Raw genomic sequence first — 12,074 nt, forward strand, 5'->3', positions numbered from 1 at the left:
AAAATTTGGCATGTATTCAGTCTTTATTTTCTTCGCGACACTGCATGGAAGTTAACATTCTGTCGTCTATTTGCTTGCTGGTTGGATCTAAGCATCTGGCTTTATTGGCTGTGCGTTTTTAATTGTATCAGCTGTGCAGGCACAGTTCCCACTCCACGAACCTGTTGCTGGGTTTGAAATTGCCGCTGATAATCATGATGACGATGATGATAGAAACATGGTTTTCGTTTCCAAAACAAATCGCGCATTCTCTGGCTGAAGTTTTCGAACTTTTCTGCGTTCTAGTGTTCTGCTGGTTCTGCGTCCGTAGCAGTTTTTTTTATGCCTTTGCTTTTTTTCACGAATATATAACTGTGCCGGTATAAACTTTTCCTTGAACATTTTTTTTTTAAATAAGAATATTAGGTACGGAAATAGGTTGCATTTTGAGTGCACTCGAGCTTTTTCGACATGCACGGCCTAACAGCTAGGAGGTATTGTGGTGGGTGCATTTAAAAAGAAATTAGTATTCGGTCGTGTAGAAATTTAAGCGTTTTGTTCTCGCTTCCCATTTCTCCGAGCCCAATATTTTGCTGGTATTCGTGGCACGTCTTTACAAGCACTAGCCGCGCTCGCGTTTTTCCGTGGCACCTGTGGCTAGAAGGTTATGTAACGCATGGCTGAGCTCGAAACCGGGAGTTATGCGAGGAAATATGTCGCTGAAAACGCTAGAAACGTGCGACCAAGGACACGCGTTTTAGTTTCGGTATGAAGCGTTTAGCAGATTTACAGAATATATGGTCCCAGAAGCTTCACGGGTTCATTTTCGAGTGCCATGTACAGAGCTGCTAGCGTTATTCATCGTTTCATAGCAGCATTTACCAAGAGAGATGTCTTTCCATCGTACGCGCAAGTTATTTTCGGTGTTGACTGCATACCAAAACTACCTGTGCTGTCACGTGACGTACATCCGGGTGATGGAAACTTTGCGCTCATTGGGCGCCGGAGAAACGGCTCAGCGACCCCTATCAGAAACCGAAAGAAATTTTTTCCGTAACAGTTCACGCTTCGCGAGTCGGGCTGTGTCCACGTAGTTTTTTTTATTTATCCTTTTACTCAAACATTGCTTTCAGATGCACTGAGTGCAGCGTACTCATGTTTCCAGTAGGATAACGAGACTGCATCTTCATCGGGGATGCCTAGATCCGATACGAAAAAGTCTGGATTTTTCAAGGGTGTTCTCGATGGGCTACGGTCCTCGGTAACCCAACCAGTGAAACCAGAAGCCGACGTCGAAGAGACGCTGCGACCGGAACATTTTAAGGTTTCCAGAGTAAGCGAACACACATTCTTGAGACCCGTTATGGATTGCACCGTCGCTCTTTGCGGGGACATAATTGATTTCGGTGCGCGCAGCCGTCCGAAAAGGGGGTGTGATTTGTGTTATGACGGGAGTCGCCATTTCATTCGCGGGTTCATGTGTGCTTGTCAAGAATCCGCCTACCACAGTAGGCGCATGGAATGCGCTCGGCTCTAAGCGTGCACGGGGCTTTTCGGATTGAATTAAAAGCGGAATTTGTGCGGAGCTCGTCGAGTGTGGCTTTTGGAGTTGGCTCAGCGCTCTTGGGTATGCAGTATGGCATCTACACGGTTCGTGTGCTTTGATTGTGAAAAGACGACTTTGTTTAGAGAAGTATGCTACATCGCGCTGAGCGTAGCGGTTTGCGTGCTGGTTGCGCCTTGTACGCATCTTATGGCGTGCCTGTACTCGTCTGGCTGTCACTTGACGTTTGAAGGACGGACCCCTGACCACCGCATGTGTAGTGCTGTATCGTGCGCCTGCAGATATTTTGAAGGCTGAGCTCTCTCTCTCTCCAGCGCTCTGACCGCTGCCAGCTCGTTTGTTTTGGTGTGCACCTATAGATATATCGTTTTGTAAACTTCTGTTAAAAGCACGCGTGCTTGCTTCGCGGCCTTCTAGGGCGCAACTAAGTTGATTCCTTACAACTTGACTCCGACATCGAAGACCGGGTTTCTTTAGCATGCGCTTTCGTGAAAGGTTCCCAAATCGGTATTTCCAACGCGGCGCGTTGTCGATTGCAGGCAGGCATGTGAGCGGTGGCCGCAGGCTCAGTAGATGTAGGCGCCGGAGCGCTTGTTGTCGATTATCGAATTCGTTGTCGTCCAAAAAAAAAAAAGTATCGCATTGGTTGCTATTTTCTCTCAAATGCAGCGAGCGGGAATGTGCTGGTGAATCGAGTCGCAGTCTTCGCGTGGCTGCATCGGCGGCAGCTGTGGTTGCAAATGTCAACACCATATTGCTTACGTTAACTCTGTCCCGATTTTCGCTGCTGCTAACGTCCGGGTCCACTTTTTAAGGCTAGTTTGGACCTGGTGGGTGTGCAAACAGCAACCGTACAACCTTTATCAATCTGGCACCCTCGCTGTACCGATGTAGACGCAATGCAAGTGACGCAGATTGGTTGCATTCCTGAAAGCGCATTAATCATTGCTGAGGCATGACCTTCTCTGTCTCTTTTTCTCTCCTGTCCCTGCCACATTTGGCTTTGTTGAGTTTGTGAATCGCCGAGGGTTTCTACAGTAAATGAAAGTGTCCATCAAAGTACTCACTGAAGAGTGTACTGAAAACTGAAACACACGATCATAACGTGTCCATGCTGTACTTCATAAGCTGCAGATTGGAACGTATTATCTAGAATTCGCGCACAGCACGACGGTTCTGCATTCTAACAGTAAGCACAGCGCAATGTACAGGTTTAATTCATAATTAAAAAAAAATGCCTTTAGATAAATTGGCATGCATTTGCTTGTACAGTACATAAAAGGACGGCTAGAGGGCTAAGTTAGTTTAGATTTTGCAGTTTCCAGGTGATCATCCACATCACCCTTTTTGCATCCAGTGCACGATACTAAATGACCATCCGGTGCCTTAAACTTGCAAAGTGTTTTGCACAAAGTTAGGCAGTGGTAGAGTCCTACCTTAACAAAACTTGTAGTGCTAAATTTATCTTAAGAAAAAAAAAAGCAAGAGCAGTAGGGGCTAAACTTGCTCTTTTTTTTTGGCTGAAACAGTTTGAATCAGTTATTGCAACATAATTATAACTGCTAAAGTTTTATTGCTTTGTGAATATATATATATATATATATATATATATATATATATATATATATATATATATATATATATATATATATATATATATATAAAGATCACCTACTTCACAGTGTGCTGATGGACATTCATCACTTTTCTTGTCTGGCAGACTGTGCGCCATGGATTTCCTTTCCAACCAACAGCACTGGCATTTGATCCCGTGCAACGGATACTTGCCATTGGAACAAAAAACGGCTCTTTGAGGTTGTATCCTTTAAAATGTGCATGTGATGGATACAGCTCTTTACAAAGTGAGTTTAAACTGAAACGGTTTTGAATTCTGAGGCTTGCGGTGCATGCTGTAAAGAACTCCAGGCGTTCAGAACTAATTGAGAGCCGGCCACTGCACTGCACCTCAAACCCCACTCTTCTGCTGTAGTGCATAAATTATCTTGATATTGAGTATGTTAAGAGAATATTACTCTTTTTTTTGCAAGTTTAGCGTGTGAAATAGGTGTAGCTGCTATATTTCTGTGTTACAGGAGACACAGTACATGTGATCGCAGCCCGATACTTGCTTTTTGGAATTTTTCCGCTTGAAAATTCTAATCTCTTTAACATCCTGTTGACATTCTGGGCATTGTTTTGTGCAGAAAATGTGCCTTCCTATGCACAAGACAGTGTACCATTTATTTCATTTAATTTATGCATACTTCAGGCCGTTCTGGGGGCCCATGCTGTAGCAGTTAAAATACTGACATATGAAAAAACAAGGCAGCTGAGCAGTCTTGAAGTTTATATAAAAGGAGTGCAAAAACATTTGAGGCAACTGGAAGCACATTTTAAACAAGAAGCGCATAAATAAACTAGGCAGTCCACCTATATTAAGAACAAGTAAATAAAGGTATTGTGCATTTAATAAAAGCTTCAAGACAGGTAGACTTGTGTCAGCCAGAAAATAATTCGCATGTGGTTGTGCCAGAAAACACGATTTTAGTATAAATTTGACTCACAGGTTTTGTTTTTTCTATTTTGGATAGTTCTCAAGGAATTCTAAAAGGATCTGGAATGTTGTGATAAAGCGGGTACTTTGATTTTAATGGAGAAATTATTCTCCCATCATTATATCAGTGCCATCTAAGAAGTATTAATCATTTAAACAATTATGCTCATTAGTAAGTACAGCACTTACGGTCTTACTTGAGCTAAGTTTCGTCTCATCGTTTATACACGCTGTCTGAATAATCTTACTGATTTATTAAATGTGATATGATCCTACAGTGTTTTCAGTTGCCAATACTATGCAGTCGTCTACAAAAAGTCAAATTTAATGGATGAGTTAATGGTGAAAGATAAGCTCTTCAGATAAATCAAAGTGCAGCAGAGACCAACCTCAACCTCTGTGGGAAACTGGAGAGGACATCAATGTTATCTAAATACACCCATTCATAGTGGAACACTGCTTCCAGTTGCTAAGCTCAACCATCTCCTTGAAATGGTTTCTTTCAATTGTGATTAGTTAATAGCAATCGTAATGATGATGTGTATGATTGTGGAAAGGTGCAGTAACTGTCTCATGCACGGTGGACATCCCAACTACATTGTGAAGGAAGGGATGAAGGAGGTGAAGTAACGGAGTTAGAAAGACACTAGGGCTTTTGGTAAATTTCGACTGTCTGGGGTTCCTTGTTTAAATTAATCGGGAGGTTAGTTGCTAAATTGTGATGAGGGACATTGTCAAACGGATTAGAGAAGTTGCAAAGAATCATTTCTGTTTGTATAAAATATCATTAGTTGTTGAAATGATGCTGTGGTTTTGCACCTTTTATACCGTGATCTATACTTGGCCCAACATAACTGTCTTGTGTAATTTCTGATGTAGTGAACCTTTTTTTCTAAGTCTGTTGGTGTTCTTGCTATTTTATTGTATTGACCGAAAGCCTCATGGTTACAAGCTGGCTGCAACTGAATTAATGTCGCAGTGAAAAGTATGCCTAAAGTGAATTCTGCAGCAGAGCTTTTAAGTAAAAATTGAAAGGTGTGAAGGGTAAAATGGACTGGACGCTCTGTGTGTACTGTACTGTGCAGTTTTTGATGTAGCATTGTGTGAATTTTTCATGTTCCAGGCTTAGCTCTTTGTAAATCTCTTTGGTTTTGTGCTTATGTTATTCAAGTTGTTTCTTCTTTATGTGTACAGTTCTGTCGAGTTCAGTACATGAGTTATGTTTATTTTTAATTTTTTTGTTGCCAGATGCTCTTTTTGTTCTGTGTGATATTTTGTGACCTTGTTTTGACGTAATAAATTGTTTTATATTTCTTTCGACAGACCACAGTGTGTCATTGATAAGCATTTTGCATTTTATCTTTGTAGGTTTCTGTCTTACAACTTGTAATTTGGTGTTCTGTTACATGCTTTGGTAATAAGGTGCATGCCTTGGTAGTCTGCACAACATTGGCACTGGCACAGTAACACCTGCTCGCAACTTGCAGCAGCACCTAGGACTTTTCACATTAGCTAGCAGTGTTTGTATATGACATTTTCACACCATACAGAACATTGTCTTGTGTAGCTTGATGTGCCTGCAGATTGTCTGCCTTGCAAGTTATTTATGCTCATAAAAAAATTAAGTAAAATCATTAATTACTAGCTTCTAATTCTTATGTGCCTACTCTTTTGTGTGCACCTGTCTGATAATTTGGTACTCTAACAAGTTATACCATATCTTTTTAGTTTGGTAGTACTGTGAGAATCGGATGGTGACAGTTCTAGTAGCTAGGCACAGTATGCTAACGATGACAATTGTCTAAAATGGCGTGATTTGGCATCTACTCCCGGCACGAGATACATCATGCAGGTTAATTTCATGCAGAATGTGTTTATTTTTATTTGGCTGTTTAAGACATTTGAAGTTCTGCATCCTAATGAGTGGGCAGCAAGAGCTGGATATGATTTCATTTTTGATTAAACAGTAGGAGATCACTGCAGTGAATACTTTTGCTATACATTTTCTGCCTTAGTGGGCTATGCATTAACTATGACTGCAAACAGTGTGCTAAGGTTTTGTGCTTTTTCATCACTTTTCCTCACCGATTTTCCCAGAGCACTGAGCCTGTGCATTTAATGTCTTTCCTATACTTATGCATGTAGTCGGGTGCACAGGATCAATAGAAATTCATTTTTTTTCCTCTGCGAGAATGAATTTATGCTAGTTGTTGCATTAGGTGCTAGGGTTGCTGGTTGCAGGTGAAGTGCATGGTCTTTAAAACGAAACCCAGTAAAACATGGGGAAGTTTAAATTTGCCCCAATACCGTGCTTTCCATTTTGATTGAGCCTTGACCCAGTGTACCAAAGGTTTGGCAGGCCTGGTGTGGATTGTACCATTCAACATGTGTTGGAGTATGCTGTGATACAGATATTATTTTTGGTGAATGAGGTAAGCACCTTTGCTTTTTTATTCTTTAGCATGAAAACAAGTGGCTGAATGAGGTATGTAGTTGGGGAAGAGATATTCAGTGCGGAAACAGCATGATCATGATATTTGGCTGTTTGCCTCACGTGCAGGGTGCTCTGATTAGCGTGTGCGCAGATGATACTCTCCACCTCTGGAATCTGCGCCAGAAAAAACCGGAGGTGGTACACACACTCAAGTTTCAGAAAGAAAGGCAAGTGTATGCCTGTGTCCTTGCTTAGTCTGTGCTTGCATTGAAAATTGAAAATTGGTTTTCATGAAAGGAAATAACGTAGTAACTGTCTTGCATATCTCTCTGTGGACGCCCAAACTGCCCCATAAGGGAAGGGATAAAGGAGGGAGTGAAAGAAGAAATGAGAGTTTTTGTTAAGTAGATGCAAGAAAAGATGCAGGGTGAAATTCCATAACTGTTCACAGGGTAGGAAGTCTGTAAACTCGGGAGATGCTCACATGAGCCATACTGAGCTCTTTGCTGGTTTCTAGCGGGTTTCTCACTTTGTATTGAAAACTATGTTGGTGCATGTGCTGATCGCTGCTATTTTTCACTTTTCAATGGAGGGACGATTTCACAGTGAACATGCACTAAGGACTAGAAATTAGCAATGTCGCTCTGAACTCTAGTCCCGCTTTTCTTTTTTCCTGTTGTTTAGGATCACCCACTGTCACCTGCCCTTCAGGAGCAAATGGCTGTATATTGGCACCGAGCGTGGGAATTTACATGTAGTGAACATAGAATCATTTACTCTTTCTGGCTACGTCATCAACTGGAACAAGGCTATAGAATTGTAAGTGTGTGCATGCGGTGCATTCTTTGTACATTACTTTGAAGTCGGTAAATTTTTGGTGTTGTCTGATTGTTTTATTCACACCGGCACGTAATTTTGTGCATGCTGGAGTGCTCTGTTTAGAAGCCCTAGTTCTCAGAGATTCATTGCGACTTCTGCTCTTTTGCACAAGAGAGTGTGTGCAAAACAAACTGCTGCGCTTCCAGCCTCGTAGGGTTGATCAGCTGCAGAGGTGAAAGCATAATTTTTTAACGCCCATCGACAACAGATATTGGGCATGGAGAAAAAGGCTTACAAAAATATATGTTCTAGTTAGGCCGGTGAGCCCTGTACTTACGTATATTGCTTCTATTGTAGCCAAGATTCTGGTATTGTTATGGAGTGTTCTTATCTTGTTTGTTGCTGTGTGGCAATCTTTCTGGATCTTGAAACTGCTGCAATTTATTATCTGCAAATGTTGAGTAAAGATGAAAAATTCTTGAGTGAAACTGTTATTAGAGGTATGTCCCCTGTCATATGGACTGTATGAGGCTTTTTTGCTGGTCTGTGGAAAAAATTAATGTTATGTGTTAATACTGAAATAAAGCAGGTTAAACCATGGTAGTGAAGCAACGAGGGAACACGAGTGTAAGGAACAAAAATTAACAAATGTCCTGGCTTCTATTTTCTGCATTGAACATGTGTTCCATTGTACTCAGCTATGTTTTATGGTGTGGTATGTGTTGGCAGAATCACCTGATTGGAATTCATAGAATTTATTGTGATGTCATCAGGAGTGAGCTGCAGTTCTTTCTAATCTCGCTACTACACTAAAAAAAAAAAAATTAACAGGGATCACAACAGAGGGAGGTTAATTCAGTTCAGTTGTTTATTATGCTGCATGTTTTTGCAGAAAAAAAATGTCTGCTTATGTTGTTGGCTTTTGATACACTGAGTGAGAACTTCACTGTCGGCTTGTATGCAGGTCTCGCAAGACGCACCCTGGTGCAGTAGTTCACGTCAGCGACAACCCTGTGGACTCTAATAAGGTCAGCAGGGCTTGTTTGGATTCTGTTCCATTTCTTTCACACTTTGGCACTGGAGTTTCCTTAGCAGTGCTTGCGTTTTACTTGAATCTGGCAGTGGCATCGGTGTGAGATTTGTGGTGCTGTGGGCCACTGTGCTGTCCCTTAAAGCGCCCACCTTTCTCAGTTTCTCGTTGCATCAGTTCTTAGAATACGGAGCCACCCGTATCGGTTCTAGTAACTAGCACTGGTTGCTGTCTGGGGTAGAATGCTAGACAAAGCATACTGGCTGCAAGGTAGTCCAAGCATGTTATACGTCGCCATCACGCTTAGGTGTAACACTACCTATGGAGGCCCTAGGTTTCTAATTAAAGCCATAATAGCAAAGTGTGGAATGAACAGGGGAGGGAGGCAGACAGCAGCACTACACATGGCTAAGCATTTTGCTGTAAAGAACTCCTATGTACTGAAGATGCATCATGCCAACCAGAACCAGATATGTTCAGGTCCTTCCAGTATGAACGGGAATGAGTTTGCACATAAAGACAAATTTTTTTTATTATTTCCTTACTAAAGTTGAAACTCACTTTTAGATATTATCTGCCGATAGGGAAAATAGCTAGCAAACAGGGGAAATTGTTTGTCGCATGTTATTGCAGAGCAAGTATTAATTGAGCGCTCAAAATTTGTTCTCTTTCAGTAGCACTACTCATAGAAGGAAAACTTGAAATTGAAACTTGAGAAAGAAATTGGTGAAAAAAATATGAAAACAATGTGTGCAAAATATTTTCTTAAAATCTGAACCACTTAATTGTTGCTGTATCACACACTGCATCCTCATGGGTTGGTTAAAGGAAAAAAAAACAGACCACTGTTGACGAAGGTTCTGTTTTATCAAGATAAGGGCTGTGCTTTAGAGAGTGCTTTTTATTTTGTGTAGATGAAGTGGTGAATTGAATGTTGGTTAATTTGACCTCCACTTGTTAGAATTTTCTTGTTTGCGGTCGTATAGGATGACTCCCCCCATTTCACCATATAGACTTATGCTGTATGCATAAGCTTATGCTATAGGGTTTAATTAAAATATCAGTTGAATACATTATTTTTTGTGCATGTAAGTGCACTCTGTTAGATTTTGCATTTCTTGTAATGCCTTGTTATTTTATTCCCTGCCTAGGATTTGTATTATCTTCTCACTCTTGTGTGGTAGTGTACTTTCATTCTCAGGTGTTTCAATTATACTATCATGTTATATTTAGCCTGTAGATTGTACATTTTTTTATTTCTTGATGTTCCTAATATTGCACTGTACACTGTCCCCCTCCCATCCTATGTAACAATACCCTCAAACTAGGGCGTTTAGGGGTTTTTGAATAAGTAATGGACAATTAGTTGTATGTTGAAAAACATCCCTGCAAAACTCTAAAGAATATTGCATGAATTGAAAAATACATGAAAATATTTGAATAAGGTATATATGAATTTTATATGAAATGAAAAAGAAAGCATGCAATAAAAGATACATGTAGGTAACCAGACTGTGTTTTGCATCTTCCATTACACTAGAAATGGTTGTCAGGGCATGTCTCTGGGGTTGTGATATACCGTATGTACCATAATGTAAGGAGCACTTTGTTAAGCTTAGGCAGGTTATTGGTGTCCTCTAAAGCTTAGGCAGGTTATTGGTGTCCTCTACCACCATTTTAATGTAAAAGTGGTGCTGCTGCAGAATTTATTGCCTGCTTTTGCTCGTTTAATATTTCAAAGCTGTGGGAGAGACTGCAGTTACCGAAAGACAAGCATGTTATGAAATCGCATGCACATTTGTTTGTTTGTTTTTTACTTTCATCAGGCAAGCATGATGTGTGTTCCGTTCTTTCCTGGTGACACCGCTTTTGGAGTCCTTCAGAAAGTGCCCATTCTGTGGCTATATTAGGAATTATCTATTTGTAATATTCATAGCAATATAGGAGCTTGTGTTTTATGTGAGGCTAGACGAGATCTTTTCATTTAACCTCTTTTGTCGGGCCAAAAAGAAAACTGCACAGAACGGTGAGAGGTGCAGGTTTTTACTGTCAGCAGAAAATATCAGCTTTCTCGAGGTTTACCACGTTGGCACTTATGGGAGTGCCTTGTTATTACATCGCTTGCATGCAGAGGCTACGCAGTTGTCTACTTGTAACTTTTTTTCATCTTTCTGATGACAGAGATGAATTGCGAGCACCTATTGTGCATTGTATGCCTGAACCCGACTCTAGCAAGCATTTTGCAGAGCAAACAATTATTTGGGCCTGCTTCTATGCATGTGCGGAGTTTGCAGACGTGTGTTGGTGCAATGAGTAGGAGCAAGTGTGACTGGAAAAAGATTTCTCTTGATGTCGTATCATAATATCAACCTTTTACTTGCCTGGTGTCATGAATTCGGGACATACCGTTTGCACGCTGTGTGCTCATTGCTACGTGGCGGTTGAATACAAAGTCCGATGTCAGCAACTTCTCAGGAGCGAATGCTCTTCAGTCAGACTATTTTGCATCACTGTGAGCAAGCTGCGTGAAAAAAAAAAAATGGGGTGCGAATTTGAGACTTCCAGCCAATGTACAACACTTCCTCGTCTCTTTTTCTGACAAATGCTGCGGGCAAAATTGGAAGACATTTTTTGGATAAAGAAACTATACTGTCTCTGGGCCTTCGAGTTGCCTTGAGGTATTCAATTTGCTGGACAACTGCTCAGATTGGATCAAATGCTAATCGTTGCTAATTTGCAAGATGCCAATTTCTCAGATTTTAGCTGTGGTAACAAAATTTTGGTATTGGCTTTTCAGTGTGAATATATTAGCTAGCATAATGTGTAGGTAATGGATTTTTATTCGATTCCTTGATAATTTGGGCACTAATGGATAAGTGATAACAAGTCTTTATATCAGAATAGCTGATATGATGTGTTACCAAAGACAGGAATATTTTTTTCTCTCTTTTTGCTAATAATATACTGCACAGGGTTAGGTTGCAATATAGAGTATTGGAATGTCTGTTGTGGTGCTACACACAACTGTGACAAGTGGTCAAGTCATTGCCAGTATCTTTGAAGTGGGCAACATAGTTTAAGTTTGCCAATGCTTCAGTTCGTCACTGAAGGAGAAGTTCGTTGAGTTTGCTTCAGTTTGTTAAGAAGAAAACTCTTTGACCTTTTTGACAGCATTAACTGTTAGTCTTGCCTCTTAATCTGCAGACAGCTTCTGTGACCTTCCAAACCACACCTGTGCCCATATCCCCGCCTCACTTATTTGCAGAATATTACAAGTCGCACAACACTGCAACATTGAACTCTTAAGGTTCTTGAATTGAAATATGTGTATTTTTTTTCTGAAACGCACAGCTGCTGATTGGGTTCGAAACGGGAGCACTAGTTCTTTGGGACCTGCGGAGTCGCACTGCTGATGCAAGGTTTCAACACTCTGAGGTGAGTATGCACCTGAAAGCACAGTTTTTTTCTCCAAGTTATTTACATTCGCTAGCTTTCTTGCATCAACTGCAGGGGAAGCTCATTTTTCAGTGCATCACTGGCAGAAAAAACGCTACTGAATGGTATTTAAGAGGTGCTTGAAGGAATAGTCCTTGAGGGAATAGTCCCTTGATTTTACACTCCTTTGAGAATACCATCAGCTGATTTGGACAAATCAGTTACGTTAGTGCACATTTAAACTCTCGCAAGAAATGTG

General features: G+C 40.8%; 1 protein-coding gene across 2 annotated transcripts in view; it reads left to right on the top strand.

Annotated features, from left to right (window-relative positions):
* The first annotated feature begins 969 nt into the window (after window positions 1-969).
* Window positions 970-12,074, top strand: part of Tomosyn (syntaxin-binding protein tomosyn) — a 49,215-nt gene continuing 38,110 nt past the window's right edge. For both annotated transcript variants that reach the window (XM_077632187.1, XM_077632188.1), the window contains exons 1-7: window positions 970-1,312; window positions 3,264-3,361; window positions 6,448-6,529; window positions 6,658-6,758; window positions 7,216-7,350; window positions 8,315-8,378; window positions 11,732-11,815. In XM_077632187.1, the coding sequence (XP_077488313.1) occupies window positions 1,175-1,312; window positions 3,264-3,361; window positions 6,448-6,529; window positions 6,658-6,758; window positions 7,216-7,350; window positions 8,315-8,378; window positions 11,732-11,815 (702 nt within the window). In that variant the 5' untranslated portion in view covers window positions 970-1,174. The remainder of the gene's footprint in view (window positions 1,313-3,263; window positions 3,362-6,447; window positions 6,530-6,657; window positions 6,759-7,215; window positions 7,351-8,314; window positions 8,379-11,731; window positions 11,816-12,074) is intronic.

Source organism: Amblyomma americanum, chromosome 7 (genome assembly GCF_052857255.1).
Source record: "Amblyomma americanum isolate KBUSLIRL-KWMA chromosome 7, ASM5285725v1, whole genome shotgun sequence".
NCBI classification, from domain to species: Eukaryota; Metazoa; Arthropoda; class Arachnida; order Ixodida; family Ixodidae; genus Amblyomma; species Amblyomma americanum.